This window comes from Oncorhynchus masou, chromosome 24 (assembly GCF_036934945.1).
Source record: "Oncorhynchus masou masou isolate Uvic2021 chromosome 24, UVic_Omas_1.1, whole genome shotgun sequence".
Classification (NCBI taxonomy): Eukaryota; Metazoa; Chordata; class Actinopteri; order Salmoniformes; family Salmonidae; genus Oncorhynchus; species Oncorhynchus masou.
In genome coordinates, this window is record NC_088235.1 from 33,690,652 (window position 1) to 33,710,146 (window position 19,495).

Genomic DNA, 19,495 nt, shown 5'->3' on the forward strand with positions numbered 1-19,495 from the left:
TTGGTCAAATAGCCCTTACACAGCCTCAGGTGTGTTTTGGGTCATTCTCCTGTTGAAAAACAAATGATAGTCCCACTAAGTGCAAACCAGATGGGATGGTATATTGATGCAGAATGCTGTGGTCTCCATGCTGGTTAAGTGTGCCTTGAATTCTAAATAAATCACAGACAGTGTCACCAGCAAAGCACCCCCACGCTATCACACCTTCTCCTCCATGCTTCACAGTGGGAACCACACATGCGGAGATCATCCGTTCACCTACTCTGCGCCTCTCAAAGACACGGCGGTTGCAACCAAACATCTAAAATATTGACTCATCAGATCAAAGGATAGATTTCATCTGGTCTAATGTCCATTGCTCATGTTTATTGGCCCAAGCAAGTCTCTTCTTATTATTCGTGTCCTTTAGTAGTGGTTTCTTTGCAGCAATTTGAACATGAAGGCCTGATTCACGCAGTCTCCTCTGAACAGTTGATCTTGAGATGTGTCTGTTACTTGAATTCTGTGAAGCATTTATTTGGGCTGCAATATGAGGTGCAGTATTCTAATTAACGTATCCTCTGCAGCAGAGGTAACTCTGGGTCTTCCTGTCCTGTGGCGGTCCTCATGAGTGCCAGTTTCATCATAGCGATGGATGGTTTTTGTGACTGCACTTGAAGAAAATTTCAGTCAAAGTTCTTGAAATGTTCCGGATTAACTGACCTTCATGTCTTAAAGTAATGATGGACTGTCATTTCTATTTCCTTATTTGAGATGTTCTTGCCATAATATGGACTTGGTCTTTTACCAAATAGGGCAATCTTCTGTATACCACCCCTACCTTGTCACACAACTGATTGGCTCAAATGCATTAAGGAGGAAAGAAATTCCACAAATGAACTTTTAACAAGGTACACCTGTTAATTTAAATGCATTCCAGGTGACTACTTCATGAAGCTGGTAGAGAGAATGCCAAGAGTGTGCAAAGCTGTCATCAAGGCAAAGGGTGGCTACTTTGAAGAATTTTAAATATAACATATATTTTAATTTGTTTAACACTTTTTTGGTTACTACAGGATTCCATATGTGTTATTTCATAGTTTTAATGTCTCCACTATTATTCTACAATGTATAAAATAGACAAAATAAAGAAAAACCCTGGAATGAGTAGGTGTGTCCAAACTGTTGACTGGTACTGTACTGTATATATATAATTTATAAGTCCAAAAATGGATGTACCAACTACAGATGGTGCATTTAAGTCTATAAAAATTGTGAGAGATTGAGCATGTGTCCATTAGGCCTATGGATTTATATTTTTTATCTGCATGAATTAGAGTGAGCAATAAAAGCCCCACTTTTATTCCATAGGCTGGGATCAGCACTATGCAGCTATTGTTAGAGCGCATTTTCACTGGCTGTCCATTGGTTTAAAAAACAAGGGTTGATATGCAGCTTAAACTTCTAGAATTCAAGCATTATTGGGTTCAAATACACATTTAGATTTGTGAACAGCCATCCACAACAACTGCAATCTGTAAGGCGCAAAAAGCTAAATGAGAGAGCAGCAGTATCGCAGTAGAATACACTGCTGTCATGTTTACCTCCAAGCGTTTATTCAAGTTGGATAATATTTAGATACCGACAGCAGTCGCACCATTACATTTTTTTTTACCTTTATTTAACTAGGCAAGTTAGTTAACGACCGATTTTTACTTTGTCAATTTGGGGATTCAATCCAGCTACCTTTCAGTTATTGGCCCAATGCTCAAACCACTAGACTACCTGCCTCTGACCATTGGAAGACATAGCTTGGACTGTAGCCTACAGAAGCCTATTCCTGCTCTTTACCCGCAATCCATCAAACACATTTGGTGTGTCATCATAGTGGTCTCTGACTTGTGGTCAAACTCGCTCAGGTGGAACAAAATTACATTTGTGTTGATTTGAATGTCATTGAGAAAACGGAGAAGATTTTTTTCACAAACATCCTTTCTAAATTTATAAGTAATCCTTTAAGTAATCATCTATTTTTTAAAAAGTATCTGTAATCTGATTACAATATTTTTACTGGAAATGTAATGGATTACAGTTAGCGGTTTTACATTACTCCCCAACACTGCTTTTGGGGTATGCGTGGGTGTCCGAGCTGTGTGCTAGTAGTTTAAACAGACACCTCGGTGCATTCAGAATGTCAACATATCTTACAAAAACAAGTAGTGATGAAGTCAATCTCTCTTCCACTTTGAGCCAAACTTTCCATGGGGCTGGGGGATTAATAATGTCTGGTGCGAGAGAGGCAGGTTGAGGTTTCCAGGGTTAGAGTATTGAAGACGTTGTCATAAACTGAGGCAGTGAAGAAAGTAGAGGAAGATGGGTTAAGGTGGAGGGATCCTGAAAGGATTCTTGTGAGTAGTAGGTAGGCCAACAAGTGATATATGCTTCAATAAAATTGAATTTTTAGCATTTATAGTCACAGAAAATTGAGGTTGTGGTGGAAGCTGCAGAGAAGTATTTGGGTATACAAGACTTGACATCAGAAGAGTTACAGGGTGTGTTGAGTGGTGGTGTCCCGTCCTTTTAGGCTTTTAGCCTGAGGTAGGACTAGATATATTTAGGTAGTGGAGTAGGGTGGTGGGTTTTTCATGAGTGTAGGGTTAGATGACAGGGTATTTGTTGATGTATAAAATAAAACAATTATACTCCAGTCTAGTAGGTGGCCGTAATGCAACATTTATTGGATGCCAACTGCCGTTAAACCTCATCGAAGAAGAGTATTGCCAGAGTGTAGTTTTTATTTTTATTTCACCTTTATTTAACCAGGTAGGCCTGTTGAGAACAAGTTATCATTTACAACTGCAACCTGGCCAAGATAAAGCAAAGCAGTACGAAAAAAACAACAACACAAAGTTACACATAAACAAATGTACAGTCAATAACACAATAGAAAAATCTATGTACAGTGTGTGCAAATGTAGAAGAGTAAGAGGATAAATAACAATATGGGGATGAGGTAGTTGGGTGTGCTATTTACAGATTGGCTGTGTACAGGTACAGTGATTGGTAAGCTGCTCTGACAACTGATGCTTAAAGTTGGAGAGGGAGATATGGACTCCAGCTTCAGTGATTTTTGCAATTCGTTCCAGTCATTGGCAGCAAAGAACTGGAAGGAAAGGAGGCCAAAGGAAGTGTTGGGTTTGGGGATGACCCGTGAAATATACCTGCTGGAGCGCTTGCTACGGGTGGGTGTTGCAAGGGTGACCAGTGAGCTGAGATAAGGCAGAGCTTTACAGAGCAGACTTATTGATGACCTGGAGCCAGTGGGTTTGGCGACGAATATGTAGTGAGGGCCAGCCAACGTGAGCATACAGGTCTCAGTGGTTGGTAGTATATGGGGCTTTGGTAACAAAACGGATGTCATTGTGATAGACTACATCCAGTTAGCTGAGTAGAGTGTTGGAGGCTATTATGTAAATCACATCGCCGAAGTCAAGGATCGGTTGGATAGTCAGTTTTACGAAGGTGCGGGCGGGTGCGGGAAACAATCGGTTGAAGAGTATGCATTTAGTTTTACTAGCATTTAAAAGTAGTTGGAGGGCTAATTTACAATACCTCTGACTATATTGAGTTGGTATCAGTTGATGTCCATTTTTTTATGAATATACAGTACCTTGTAATGTGTCCAGGCAGTGTTCTGTGTAACACCGTTCTTTTCTTTGGGAGCTGCAATCGGTCGTTTTTTAAAATAATAATGTGCAATTTGACAGAAGTCACATCGATTTATGTGTTTATCAAAGACTATGGTTTGCAGCACCCCAAGTAAATAACATTTACACTGTAGGGAGAATTTGGAATAAGTGGGACACATTTCCCATTTCTGTCTTCTGTAACCTCTTTCGACATCTATCCCACATATTAGCCCAACCAACACATGATACATTTCTGAAATCCTCAAGATGTTTCCTAATCACACACAAAACAAACAAATGTTGATATCATATTCACATGAGGCATGACACAACCATTTGTGTACATTGAGTAAAATATTTTCAGTTCTTATTTGGTAGACTGGGACTGCAGGGTAGACAAACGGGGGCACCATTATTATAGTCAATTACAATTACAAATAGATTCAATTTTGTGATTTGTGAAACATTTGATAATTTCATAAATGTATCATGTCAGGCTAATATTTTGGAAAGAGGTTACAGAAGAGGAAATGCAAAAAGTGTCCCACTTTTTCTGAATTAACTTAATTAAATAACAGGACTAATAACAGTACTACATGAAAAAAATACAGGATATACAGTAGCACTACAAGAACCAGAGCCCTGCCTAACCTAAGTACAGGGTGGTCCCTATTGTAAACTGGATATCTTTCCTCCATTGGAAAATCCTATAAAACTGCCCCACTTTAGCTAATCCACGCTGCCCTATTTAGTAAAAGAAAAGACCGAATTACAAAATGTAAACATAATATTGGCAACTTTTTAAAATGTATTTTCATGCACTAGTACATAGTAGGCAGATTTACAATTTGGCAATGTGCATTATGTATGAGTTTTATAACCTTAACATCAAAACTGAAGAAAAAATGTCGTAACAATAGTTTTGATTTTCTCTTGTCAGACCAATAAATAAACGCCTCAGGATGAAGCTGTCTCAGTTTATAAAATGTTCACTCTGATATGAATTCACCCTACAATGTATGAAAGAATGGACATTTTTACAAGTATCGACTGATACCGACTCGTTGTTGTCGCAGGTAGGGAACACTCCGCCAAAATTAATCGCCTCGCAACTCAACTTCTTTGAGTATCGTGGAGTTGAGAATTCTTTGTGAAGGAGGGAGCAATAACCTGTGGAAATGCTGCAGAACAAAAGTATCGGAAGGATTTTATATTGATGCCTCTTTCACTCGGGCATTTGCGGAGGGGCACTATAGCACGGACTTGTTAGCGTGTAACACCCGGTGTTTGAGTCGTGGAATGGAGTTCCGTTGATTCTGTCCAGTCAGTAAATATTTTATCGTTAGTATCGTTCTCTTTTGCTACACAGTGAAATAAATCGGGACCACAAACCCGAACATCATGGCAGAAAATATTGTAAGTATGACAGCGCGTTATAGTTAAAGCTAAAAGATTTAGGATTGATAGCCAGCTAGCTCTAACGTTATCAAAGTCTGACCAGCGGAGTGATGAGGCAGCAGAATTAGCCATTTGCTAGCTAACATAGTTAGCATCTCACTAGACTGACAGGGCCTAGATAACCGCTAACTCCCTCTTATATAGCTTACCTAGCTAGTTAGTCAGACATCTATTATTTCAAATTTGCCAACATGTTACGTTGGCTCAGTTTACGTTGACCTATCATAGCTATTTATCAGGAAAGTAGTTAAATCGTGTGTTTGCTAGGGAACTTACTATCTTTGTAAACTATTGGTTTTGAAAAATGCGTGTACGTTCACTTTGACAAAGGCACATTGCTGTTGACGTTGTTAGCTACCTACCTAAGCAGCTAACAAGTTTTTATCAACATTCCCTGGCCCCCATTTTTTTTTTTTTTTGCAAGAACGAAGTGATTGGAGCTAGCTAACTTTGTTAAAAGTAAAATGATCTAGTCAGTGTTCTTAGCGACCTTGTCTTCAACTTGTGCCTAAAAATAGTTTTAGCTAGCTAGCTAATTACTTTGTCACGAGTTGGCTGGCTTGCAAGCTAAATAATTAACGTTAGTTAGCTAGCTAAGTTATACTGTTTAGGGTTGTTTTCCCTGCTAATCCGAGATTAAACAAACCGGCTAACTAACATACCTACAGCAATTATTTAAAAACCAGCCAGCCCATAACAGAAGCTGCTCATATCATGTACTTTACAATTCTTAGCTAACTAAACTAGGTAATTCACCTTCACAACCAAATTATTGCTTGTTAATTATAACCACTGTGTCACTACATCAATGAACGACGGGTGCCAACGACCCTCCACCCACATTTCTGCACTGTCACGACCCTCTAGCAGAAAAATCTAGCTAAATAGTTACAGCAGTGTCCTGTTTTCAGTGGGTTGCATAACAATAATGAGTTAAAAATAACATGGCTGAATACAAGGAGTACCAGTACTGAGTCGATGTGCATGGGTACATGGTAATGTAGCTATGTGTACATAAACGTGGGGGTAAAGTGACTAGGTGACCGAATAGTAGCAGCAGCATATGTGAAAGTGTGTGTGTGTGGCATATGTAGTGTGTGTTGGGGTGTCAGTGTAATAAGTATGTGTGGATGGAGTCCAGTGTGTGTGTGCAAAAAAGGGTCAATACAGGTAGTCCGGGTAGACATTTGATGAGCTGTTTAGCAGTCTTATGGCTTGGGGGTAGCAGCTGTTTTGGGTCCTGTTGGTTCCATACTTGGTGCGCTGGTACCGCTTGCAATGCGGTAGCAGAAAGAACAAACAGTTTATGGCTTGGGTGGCTGGAGTCTTAGACAATTGCTTTGCCCCTTCCACTGACAGCCTGGTATAGAGGTCCGTACTCACCACCCTCTGTAGTGCCTTGCAGTTTCTGTACCATGCGGGGATGCAGCCAGTCAAGATGCTCTCAATGGTGCAGCTGTAGAACTTTTTGAGAATTTGCCTAATCTTTTCATTGGTGTTGAGTCATTGATCAATATGGTTTTCCAATGTATTTGGTTTTGTAAAGCAATCTAAATATAGGAGATAATGGAAATGATAGATTATGATGTGGAGAAATGTAATATTTTTCCTAATTTACAGATCATCCGGGTTCAGTCCCCGAACGGGATGAAGAAGATCCCCGCCACCAAGAAAGAGACAGCAGCCGCTTTCCTCAATAAGGTATGGAAACATGACATGAAGACAAACATGGGCTCTTAATGGTATTGTAGGCTATATGGTTGGGCTGTGTACAAAAACAAACACTCTCCACAACACATGGAAAACTTGTGGTTCTTTCTGTCATTCTGTAGTCTTATTAATAGCACATTCTGTCTAACTGCTTTTGGCCAGGAAGCATCAGAAGATTGACATCTTTCTCTGTCTTTCTCACTCTCTCTCTCCCTGTGCCCAGCCTGTGCTCAAGCTCAGTGTTCATTTATGAGGTAGGCAGCTCTGCAGGAAAGGGAGAGTATTTCTGCAGTGTTCCCCCTCACCTGTGCACTGTGCAGCTAATGAGTGAGCCATCCACTGTGGAAGGATCCAATGCATTGCTCAGCACAGACCTGTGGGTGTTATGTCAAATCAAATCAAACTTTATTTGTCACATGCGCTTAATACAAGAAGTGTGGACTTTACCGTGAAATACTTATTTACAAGCCCTTAACCGACACTGCAGTTCAAGAAGAAGAAGATATTTACCAAGTTGGCTAAAATAAAAAGTAACACAACAATAACTAGGCTATATACAAGGGGCACCGGTACTGACTCAGTGTGTGGGTGTACAGGCCAGTTGAGGTAATCTGTACATGTAGGTGGGGGTGAAGTGACTATGCGTAGGTAACAAACAGCGAGTAGCAGCAGTGTACAAAAGGGAGGGGGGGTCAATGTAAATTGTCCGGTGGCGATTTTATGAATTGTTCAGCAGTCTTATGGCTTGGGGGTAGAAGCTACTGAGGAGCCGTTTGGTCCTAGACTTAGCACTCCGGTACCGCTTGCCATGCGGTAGTAGAGAAAAGTCTAACTTGGGTGACTGGAGTCTCTGACAATTTTATGGGCTTTCCTCTGACACTGCCTATTATATAGGTTTTGGATGGCAGGAAACTGGGCCGTACGCACTACCCTCTAGCGCCTTACGTTCAGATGCCTAGCAGTTGCAATACCAGGCGTTGATGCAACTGGTCAGGATGCTCTCGATGGTGCAGCTGTGGAACCTATGTGGAGAGGGAGCTGGGTGTTAGAGGGAGTGGGAGAGCTGTGTATTATTGCAATTCCTTTGAACAGTGGTTTATAAATTGTTGTATCACATCCGCATGCTTGCTTGCCTGCCAGTCTTGACCACAACTGGACCTCAGTGACTGTGAAGACAGTATTGGGTAGGAAATCAAGGAAATACCTGAGAGGCAGTCAGCAGTTCAGACAACAACTAAGTCGACACCTCACCACTGTTTTGGTAAAGAACTGAGTGATGGGGCTTGAGAATGGAAACACTTTCAAATTCATAAACTGAGCTTTCATAAAAGACACAATGCACCACCTCTCTCCCTTCTCTCATGAGGAAGTTCTTGGCTCCATGAGACCCGACGGTAACTGTAGAGTCAGGAGTGGGATTTTTTTTAAATAAATACGGGGCTCTGTCCTTGATCTGGCTCCAGTGTCTAATGCCATCAATGACAGTCAAGATCCTCAGAAACCGAGCTATGGATACAAAGAATATCCATCCATGACATCAATATTATAGGTAACCATGTTTTGAAGCAACACAGTGTTTGTTTACAATTACATAGTTTATAAACAAGTGAGTAAAATAAGCTTATATTTTGTGTTTTGATGGAGTAAGATAGTTGAACTAAGCTCATTAAGCATTTATACATTATATTCTTCAAGAATCAATGGGTACATATCATTTAAGTCACAAATTGATGTACCAATTTCAGATTGCCCATTAAACTCAATTGCAATATCAGTGGCTGAAAAAGAAAAGTCACCGGATGTTTGGTCACAGTGGAGAAGGGTTGCCTTGCCTGCGGCAGAACCCTATTAAAAATGTATGTCTTTTAGTTAAAACAGAAATGTGTTGCAGATCAATGGAAAGAGTAGTCTAATTTGTATTCCCTGCCTCTGATGTGCTGCCAATCAGTCAGTAATAGGGAGAGTTGCATGAAGAGCCCAGAGAGGCACTGTGTCTGATCAGACGGGGAGGGAGGGGTTTTCCCAGACGCGTTCATACATTATATCCCTTTGCATGTCATTGTTATATTTATGCTGATATAGGCTAGACCACTACTGTTGTCTTGCCCATAAGAACAAAGGCACTGCACTGTCTTCTCAGCTTTGAATAAACTGCATTTTTGTGACCTGTGTATGGCTGACACAGGATTTTTACCATGAGCAGTCTACTTACGAGACTTTTTGCAAAAATACACTCACAGGGATTTACAGTGCTACCACTTTGGCTGCATAAGCTCCCTTAATATTTTACTGTGTTACCTGGAATTTTAATTTGGGCGCACCCGTGCGTGCCCCTAGGGAATTTTTTTTTTTTTGTCATTGCTGGCGATTCTTAACATTCATACCTTGAATATTTTTCATTGCTCCGAGACTTATTTATTTGATCTTACATTTTTCAACATGATGTCAAAAGGTGATTGGACAAGTCAGTCTGCTTGCATCCATAGTAACAAGTCCAGTGAAGACAGTATCCTGTCTTATGTCTAAGTGATAATGCCCTCGAAGCCGGTGTTTGGCGGATATATTGACCGCGCCAATATATCCTCCAAACACCGGCTTTGAGGGCCTTATCACTTTTATACAATTGGTTATCAACGTATTCAAATAATGATTTACATATTTTCATTAAACATTTTAATTTGATGAATTTATTAATTTCAGCCTTCCACAAGATACAGTCCCGACCCAAATTTAGGATTGATACCCAAGACGGCTTGGTTGTTCGTTCTATCGGTTTGTTTGCCAGAGAAGCGACCAAGTAGTTAGGTCTTTTTGTTCTGTTTCAATGGACACGACATAGTCGTGCTTTCGACAATGCCAAGCATCAAGAATATATCTGTGACAGGTTGGTCGTAGGGATATTAGTTGAAGCTTCTCTGACAACTCCTTATCTAACACCTGACTTGACACTCAAAAAAGTGGTAGAGCTTGTGAGACAGTCAGAGCAAGTAAAGGGGCTCAGGTCAGCACATACCCTCAGCTGGTCTTTGTTCTTCTTGGGTACCAGGACCATAAGCGCACACCACTCTGTGGGCTCCCCAGCATGGGCACTGAAACACGTCTGGTGAGTGGTGTGATCAGGGAGCCCACTCTCTCGCGGGAATTCCACTAACAGTCCGTGTGTTGCCAAATGTAGCTCCTGCTCATGTTGGTATCTGTACTGATGGCGCAAAAGCCATGACCGGGAGACATGGTGGAGTGGTACTGCACGTGCAAGCAGTTACTCCCGACGCCACTTGGGTACACTGCAGCATCCACCAAGAGGCTCTTGCTGCCAAGGGAATGCCTTTCCCCTTGAAAGATGCTTTGGACACTACAGTGAAAATTGTTAACTTTGTTAAAGCAGGGCCCCTAAACTCTAGTGTATTTTCTGCGCTATGCAATGATATGGGCAGCGACCATGTAACGCTTTTACAACATGCTGGTTATCAAGGGGCATGTTTTTTTTTTATTGAGAAGAGCTTAAAACCTCTTACAGCTACCCCCCTACTTTGTGCAATTTCCGCCTGAAGACCTACCCAAATCTAACAGCCTGTAGCTCAGGCACAGAACCATGGATATGCATATTCTTGGTACCATTTGAAAGAAAACACTCTGAAGTTTGTGTAAATGTGAATAGAATGTAGGAGAATATAACACAATAGATCCTGGTTTAGATAAAACAATGAAGAAAACAATACAACAATTAAAAACGTATCATCTTTAAAATGAACAAGATAAAACAAACATTCAGATAGGAAAAAAAATACATTTGAGGGGAAAAAAACTTATTTATTTATTATTGATTAAAAAATATATGAAAAAATATACATTTACAAAATAACATGGGTAACTATTTACACACTTTCAATATTTGGAAGACCCTCAGTCCTCTATCAAATCTATTTATATAGCCCCAGCCTAAAACCCCAAACAGCAAGCAATGCAGGTGTAGAAGCACGGTGGCTAGGAAAAACTCCATAGAAAGGCAAAAACCTAGGAAGAAACCTAGAGAGGAACCAGGCTATGAGGGGTGGCCAGTCCTCCACCCAGCACAGCCAGAAGAGATCAGTGGTTGTAGAGGGTGCAACAGGACAGCACCTCGAGTAAAAAATGAACAGTTTAGGGTTCCATAGCCGCAGGCAGAACAGTTGAAACTGGAACAGCGGCAAGGCCAGGTGGACTGGGGACAGCAAGGAGTCACCATGCCAGGTAGTCCTGACGCATGGTCCTCGGGCTCAGGTCCTCCGAAAGGGAGAATTAGAGAGAGCATACTGAAATTCACACAGGACACCGGATAAGACTCCCATTCGGAGTCAGTGTTACTGTGAAAGAAAATGTTCAGTTAGAATAGTTTCATATATGAGCCCTGTATCAACAGGTATAATAAACAGATATTTTCCCTGTACTCATATACTATGTATATATAGTACAGGGAAAATAAGGTTGAATATATTATGATCTGTCTCTATTATATTATGACAGACCAGTTGTATCTACCGTCTCCATTTCACTTTGGTCATTGTTGTGGGCCCGCCCTCCCCTCACCAACCCACATGAATGAGGCTGTTGAGGCGGCAGACACACGCATCTCACATTTTATGACATTACATGTTCATATATTGCTTCTAAAATTAAAAAAAAATTGCAACTAATATTTCAAATGTAGCTCCTGCTCATGTTGGTATCTGTACTGATGGCGCAAAAGCCATGACCGGATAATCGTATTCTTTCGCAGTAAATCCTTTTTTAAATCTGACAACGCAGTTGGATAAGCTAGATTCTAGGCTTTCGATACATGTGAGAGACTTGTATTTTCATGAGTGTTTAATATGACTATTTATGTAGCGATCACCATATGTTGTGGAATTTCAGCCCGCTAGCGGGTTCCGTGCGCAGAGAGGTTAACGTATTCTTTACTGACCATCATTTTTACTTGTCTGACCGCTTGCAGTTTCTCACACTACTGGCTTATCTGTTTTTTTTTCTCGCCTGAATGGTCTGAATCGAAGCTTACAGGGACTCTCCGCAACTATATTCAATGAGCGGGACAAAATTGAGGCTATGATGAAGAAGTTGGAGTTCTTCTCTGTCTGCATTAAGGACAACACAGGTCTTTCCATCATTGTATGAATTTTTTTTTTGTGCAAATGAACTCAAGCTTACGGACAATGTCAAATGTTATATAGCGAAGCACCTTTAAAAAAAATAAAATAAAAAAATAAAAAAATATATATATATTTTTAGGTTTAGGCTTTTTTAAACATTTTTAACTAGGCATTTTTAACTAGGCAAGTCATTAAAGAACAAATTCTTATTTTCAATGGCGGCCGAGTGCCACAGTGGGTTAACTGCCTGTTCAGGGGCAGAACAACAGATTTGTACCTTGTCAGCTCGGGATTTGAACTTGCAACCTTTCGGTTACTAGTCCAACACTCTAACCACTAGGCTACCCTGCCGCACCCGAATGAGCTGGGTGAGCGTTTACGCAGGTACTTTCTCTAACTGGATGACACAACTGGATTCGTTATCCCTTTCATGCCCTCCAGTCCACTTACCGATATCTGAACAAGAGAGCCTCATCGAAATTGCAACAAGCAGTTCTGTGCAAATGTAATTTAATCAGAAGCCACTGCCAGATTTCTGGATACGGCTGCGCTCAAAGTATCCTGCCTTTGTAAATTGCACTGTTAAGGCACTGATGCCCTTTGCAACCACCTACCTACGTGAGAGTGGATTCTCTGCCCTCACTAACATGAATACATCTAAATACAGGCACGGACTGTGTGTGGATAATTATTTAAGACGGACATTCTCCAACCCACATTGCAGTGTTATGTGCATCATTTCACGCACACCCTTCACATTAATCTGTGGTGCGTTATTCACAATTTCCGATGAATAAATAAGGTTTTATATGTAAGATGGTTAAATAAAGAGCAAAATTATTTATTATTTGCACCCTGGTCCTATAATCTTTGTCACAACCCGGCTTGTGGGAAGTGACACTCGCACTCATTCTTATGTTTCAACATTTTATCGTACAGTGTGTGTGTGTGGCAGGCTTACAATGATGTCAAAGAGTGCGCTGACCCTGGTGCTAGAGGGGGTACGCAGCTGGAGGTTGAATCTTTTGAAGGGGTACGGGACTATAAAAAGTTTAGGAACCGCTGCTCTAAAGTAAAGCTCATTACCTAATCTCTTTACTTAGTCTCTTTCCACAGCTGTGCCTTGGGTCTGGCAGGCGAGACTAATCATTATTTCCCTTTTTCTACTGTCAGGTGGGCAAAGAGTTTGGCTTCACCTCCAATGGCTTCTCTATCTTCCTGAACCGCAACAAGACCGATGAGATCCAGTCCCAGAATAAGACCCTCAGCCTGCTCAAGATCAAGTGAGTTTGGAGAAACGTTAAGTTATTGTTTAAACAATCTGGTGGTACTACTGAGTATAGGTTTTTATTTTTATTTTAGCACCGCAACTGCCATTTTTTGCAATCTAGAGCAAAAAATTGCCTTAAATAGCTGCTTCCATCCACTTGGCAACCTATTTTAATGCAAATATTCTATAATCCGCATTAAAAAAAATATGCACATGCAGAGGTGTTTCCACTAATTGGTCTTGTTGTGGATAAAAATCAGTGCGTGATGACAGTGCACACAATGTACTTCATCATGTACTGAATAAATGTCTAAAGTTCCAGTTGTTACCATCACATTTTCAACTCTAATGATTTAGTTTTGTCACATAAACTGTTGCCTTAAATCGCAAATGTGCCTACTCTGGTCTTGGCAGGTGAGCTCCAGTCGATAGGTCGCAGATACAGTGCGGGTAGATGACATTATGGATAAAAGTGAGAATATTTGTCAAATTGCAGTCGAGCATCGATCATGTCACCAGAATACAACCCTCAATATTTTAGAAAGGAGCATCAAGATCACTGTGCACTTTCACCACCCTGTGAAGTTCATCACAATTGATTTCCTCTGTTGCCTAATAAACTGCATGTCGTAGTGGGAGGACTACAGCCCATATCATCGCGTGACTCCAAGTTCACTGATTTGATGGTTATTATATCAATATTTCCACCACCATTTCTTGCATAATTCATTATACCAACATAATGTTCCCATCATATAATGAACATACATTTTCTGTGTGCATTTAAAAAATTGTACTTCAACTTCCTGTTTCATCACAGCTGTCAGATTTGTTATATGGTATGCCTTTAATCACATGAAAACTAGATAGAAACGTGGTTAGAGATAACAAAATATATATATATATTTTTTTACTGTGGTGCAGTCAGTCCATAAGGTGATGCTGCACCCCTCTTACATTCTTTGGGGAGAACCCTGTCACTAATTGTTAGGCTACTCCATTTAGCTAGATAAACATGTAGTTATTATTTACACTGCCTATACTAAACAATATCCTCAATTCGTCAAGTGTTCCACAGGGATACTGGCACATGTTGACTCCAATGCTTCCCACAGTTGCCAAGTTGGCTGAATGTCCTTTGGGTGGTGGACCATTCTTGATACAAACTGGAAACTGTTGTTTAAAAACCCAGCAGCATTGCAGTTCCTGACACAAACTGGTGCACCTGGCACCTACTTCCATACCCCATTCAAAGGCACTTAAATCTTGTCTTGCCCTTCACCCTCTGATTGGCAAACACATACAATCCATTTCTCAAGGCTTAATCCTTCTTTATCCTGTCTCCTCCCCCTTCATCTACACTGGTTTGAATGGTATTTATCAAGTTACCGCAAGAAGGGATCATAGCATTCACCTGGTCAGTTTGTCAAGAGCAGGTGTTCTTAATATTTTGTACACTCGGTGTATAGCGTCACTTCATTTTGTTAACTTCTTATTATCTTGGATTATCATTATGCTCATTGTGTGTGTTTCTCTAGACATGGAGACATGCTCTTCCTGTACCCGTCGGGCTCCCCAGGACCCTCCGGAGAGACCATGGACATGGCCACCACTCACTCTTCATCACTACCCTCATCTTCATCGTCCATGATGTCACGCTCCCACTCGGCACCCCACATCCCCGAGGATGAGATTGACCAGTACCTGGCCAAGCAGGAGGGCAAGATATACAGGAACAAAGATCCACAGCTGTAAGAGATTTTATATACCTCCTGGGAAACTGTGGCACTCCCAAAAACAAAACAAAAAAAGGACAAAACGCATTAGCCTGCCTGGCCAAAAATGAAAAGGTGAAATGAGGTGAAGTCCTTTTGGAGTGGAAGAATGTGCAAAGTAGAGAGAGAAATAATGGGGTGCAAAAGAGCAAAATAAATAAATGTATTATTATTAAATAAATACATTAGGGAAATTGTATTGAAGCAAATATCTACAGGAACAAATATCCACAGCTGCAATATATTTATAGACTTAAAGATTTAAGGCAGGGGTGTCAAACTCATTCCACGGAGGTCAATGTCTATGGGTTTTTATTTTTCCTTTCAATTAAGACCTAGACATCCAGGTGAGGGGAGTTCCTTACTAAGTAGTGACCTTAATTCATCAATCAAGTTTAAGGGTGGAGCGAAAACCCGCAGACACTCGACCCTCCTTGGAATGAGTTTGACAAGTGATCTGCTGAAACCGAGATCCACCACTCTGCCGACTTAAAGGTCTACAGCCGTTTAGACTGCTGAGGGGAGAATGGCTCATAATAATGGCTGGAATGGAGGGAATGAAATGGCATGAAACACATGGAAACCATGTATTTGATACTATTCCACTAATTCTGCTCCAGCCATTACCACGAGCCATCCTCCACAATTAAGGTGCCACTAACTTCCTGTGGTCTATGGGAACAGAGATCCAAAGCTGTAAGATATTTCATAGACTACCTGTATGTTCTATTGAAACAAATATCTACAGGAACAGATATCCACAGTGTAAGAGAGACACCGCTTTGTAGACTGTAGCTAGTTATGTTATTGTATTAAGGCATTCAATTGTGTCAGTGTATTGATTCAGTTCTTGTTTCAGGTGTCGACATGGATCGATGGGAAAGTGTGTACACTGCGTACCACTAGAGGTAAGTGTGTGTTCTTTCCACCTTCATTCGTCCAACTATTACTGTTTAAAATTGTGGTTTACATGTCAGGTGTACTTCCTTACTATACATTTAATTGTTATCTCTGTCAGCCTTTTGATGAAGAATACTTGAGCCATCTGGATCCGCCTGTCAAGCACATGTCATTCCACGCCTACATCCGTAAGCTGACAGGAGGTGCCGACAAGTGAGTGGCACCAGATGTTCTCTAGCCTGGTCCCAGACCTGTCTATGGTTTCTTGGCCTCATGTTTGGCATGACAACATCCATTGAAGTTGGCAAGATTGCATAAATAGATCTGGGACCAGTCTATGCAGTCTTCACTTCCCTAGCAGGAGAATTGGCCACATCCACAAGCTCTTTGTCTTTATTTAAAACCTATTTTCCTCTACAGAGGGAAGTTTGTGGCCCTGGAGAACATCAGCTGTAAGATCAAGTCAGGCTGTGAGGGCCACCCTCCCTGGCCAGAGGGGATCTGCACCAAGTGCCAGCCCAGCGCCATCACCCTCAACAGACAAGTATGCCCCATAACTCCCTCCTCCTTGCTCCAAAGAGCCTATACACACTCACCTCCTTGCCCCCAAGGGTCCATCTCAATACTCCCCTTTGCTGCCAAGGGTCCATCTCAGTATTTTAAATTGTCTTCCTCTCCTTGTCTGCTCGGCTTCATTTACATTCCCGTCAGTTCAGATTAAGAGATGACGAGAGGAATCCTATTGAAACACACCACAAGAGATTTCTCAGTCTCTACTAATTCCTAGTGGAGATAGTGATTTGTATAACCCGCCTCATCTCTGCTACCAGAAATACAGACATATAGACAACATCATGTTTGAGAACCACACCATCGCAGACCGTTTCCTGGACTTCTGGAGGAAGACGGGCAGCCAGAGGATGGGCTACCTGTACGGCAGGTACACAGAGCACAAAGACATCCCTCTGGCCATCAGAGCAGAGGTCGCTGCCATCTACGAACCCCCGCAGGTGAGTGCTCTGCACTCTCTGGAGTCAGTCCAATGGTTTGCTAGTGAGTTGTAGATGTAGTAAAGTTGGTCAGCCACAGGATGGCAGTAAGTTCACTGTCAATGGTCTATTGGACATTGATAAAATGCTGCTTTTGCTGGAGCAGTAATTCTATCACAGACTTAGATGCGCTCCGACATCTTAAGCACATCAAATTCGTAGCATATGCCACTAATCGGCTTACGAATTTAGCAATTTGTGTGATATATCACACTAAATGGATGACGTAGTACACAAAAACGGGGACCCACTTTTGCTCGTGAGTACCGCTTTAAAAACTACTGGCTGAAACTATAGAAACGTTTCCAAATCAAATTTTATTGGTCACATACACATGGTTAGCAGATGTTAATGCAAGTGTAGCGAAATGCTTGTGCTTCTAGTTTCGACCGTGCAGTAATGTAGAACAGGTATAGAGTGAATCTTTAAGTAATCAGTTCATTATAGCTATACATAGTTTCCAATAGCATAAGAAAATATAAGGTTGTGTACTTTTTCAGAAATATGTTAATCCAAGATGTGGTTTGTTTAGTTTTAACTGTTGTGAATTCCTCTGTCCATTAGATTGCCACCCAGAACAGTCTGGAGCTGGTGGAGGACCCTAAAGCTGCAGCCGTGGAGGAGATCGCAGCGAAGCTGGGCCTGCGCAAGGTAAGATGAAACCACTAGCTTATACTACGGCCTTTATTTGAGCTATTCCAGATTCTGATGTCAACCTTCTCTCCATATCACTATCAATTCCATTTTGATTACTGAATTGGAATAGAATTGACCTCAACCCTGTTTAAGACACTAAGATTGTGCTCTGCAATATATACCCACCCTTGTTTTTATGGTGTAACTTTAGACTTAGACGTCCAGGGATCTCGTTAACGCAGAATTCTGCATTTTTTCACAGAGGAAAAAAAAGATATCTTGCTGTGTTTTGCTCTGCGTCAGACTAATTTTGTATTTCAGTTGCACTTTTCCACTCGTATGAGAATTCACACAGCTACTTTTCTCAGTGTACAGTTGTGGCCAAAAGTTTTGAATGACACATTAATTTTCACAGTCTGCTGCCTCAGTTTGTATGATGACAATTTGCATATACGCCAGAATGTTATGAAGAGTGATCAGATGAATTGCAATTAATTGCAAAGTCCCTCTTTGCCATGCAAATGAACTGAATCCCCCAAAAACATTTCCACTGCATTTCAGCCCTGCACAAAAGGACCAGCTGACATCATGTCAGGGATTCTCTCGTTAACACAGGTGTGAGTGTTGACGAGGACAAGGCTGGAGATCACTCTGTCATGCTGATTGAGTTCGAATAACAGACTGGAAGCTTCAAAAGGAGGTTGGTGCTTGGAATCATTGTTCTTCCTCTCTCAACCATGTTTACCTGCAAGGAAACACGTGCCGTCATCATTGCTTTGCACAAAAAGGGCTTCACGGGCAAGGATATTGCTGCCAGTAAGATTGCACCTAAATCAACCACTTTATCGGATCATCAAGAACTTCAAGGAGAGCGGTTTTTGTGGAGAAGGCTTCAGGGCGCCCAAGAAATTCCAGCAAGTGCCTGGACCATCTCCTTAAGTTGATTCAGCTGCGGGATTGGAGCACCACCAGTACAGAGCTTGCTCAGGAATGGCAGCAGGCAGGTGTGTGTGCATCTGCACGCACAGTGAGGAGAAGACTATTGGAGATGGCCTAGTGTCAAGATGGGCAGAAAAGAAGCCACTTCTCTCCAGGAAAAACATCAGGGCCTGATATTCTGCAAAAGGTACAGGGATTAGACTGCTGAGGACTGGGGTAAAGTCATTTGCTCTGAATCCCCTTTCCGATTGTCTTCTCCGGACAAGCTTTTTTCCGGATTCCCCAAACAAGGTGAGTGCTACCATCAGTCCTGTGCCATGCCAACAGTAAAGCATCCTGAGACCATTCATGTGTGGGGTTGCTTCTCCGCCAAGGGAGTGGGCTCACTCACAATTTTGCTTAAGAACACAGCCATGAATAAAGAATGGTACCAACACATCCTCCAAGAGCAACTTCTCCCAACCATCCAGGAACAGTTTGGTGACGAACAGAGCCTTTTCCAGCACCTTGCCATAAGGCAAAAGTGATAAGTGGCTTAGGGGAAAAAAACAATGATATTTTGTGTCCATGGCCAGGAAACTCCCCAGACCTTAATCCCATTGAGAACTTGTGGTCATCCTCAACAGGCGGGTGGACAAACAAAATCCCACAAATGCTGACCAACTCCAAGCATTGATTATGCAAGAATGGGCTGCCATCAGTCAGGATGTGGCCCAGAAGTTAATTGACAGCATGCCAGGGTGGATTGCAGAGGTCTTGAAAAATAAGGGTCAGCACTGCAAATATTGACTCTTTGCATCAACTTCATGTAATTGTCAATAAAAGCCTTTGACACTTATGAAATGCTTGTAATTATACTTCAGTATTCCATAGTAACGTCTGACAAAAATATCTAAAGACATTGAAGCAGCAGACTTTGAAAATTAATATTTGTGTCATTCTCAACTTTTTTGCCACGACTGTA

The 19,495-nt window shown here is 41.4% G+C and overlaps 1 protein-coding gene across 2 annotated transcripts in view; it reads left to right on the forward strand.

Annotated features, from left to right (window-relative positions):
- The first annotated feature begins 4,918 nt into the window (after positions 1-4,918).
- LOC135512070 (nuclear protein localization protein 4 homolog) overlaps positions 4,919-19,495 on the forward strand; it is a 33,463-nt gene continuing 18,886 nt past the window's right edge. For both annotated transcript variants that reach the window (XR_010451363.1, XM_064933700.1), the window contains exons 1-9: positions 4,919-5,084; positions 6,747-6,827; positions 13,136-13,245; positions 14,771-14,983; positions 15,867-15,915; positions 16,026-16,120; positions 16,328-16,451; positions 16,738-16,917; positions 17,521-17,607. Coding sequence is in view for 1 of the 2 variants with exons in the window: in XM_064933700.1 (XP_064789772.1) it covers positions 5,070-5,084; positions 6,747-6,827; positions 13,136-13,245; positions 14,771-14,983; positions 15,867-15,915; positions 16,026-16,120; positions 16,328-16,451; positions 16,738-16,917; positions 17,521-17,607 (954 nt within the window). In the remaining variant the exon portion in view is untranslated. The remainder of the gene's footprint in view (positions 5,085-6,746; positions 6,828-13,135; positions 13,246-14,770; positions 14,984-15,866; positions 15,916-16,025; positions 16,121-16,327; positions 16,452-16,737; positions 16,918-17,520; positions 17,608-19,495) is intronic.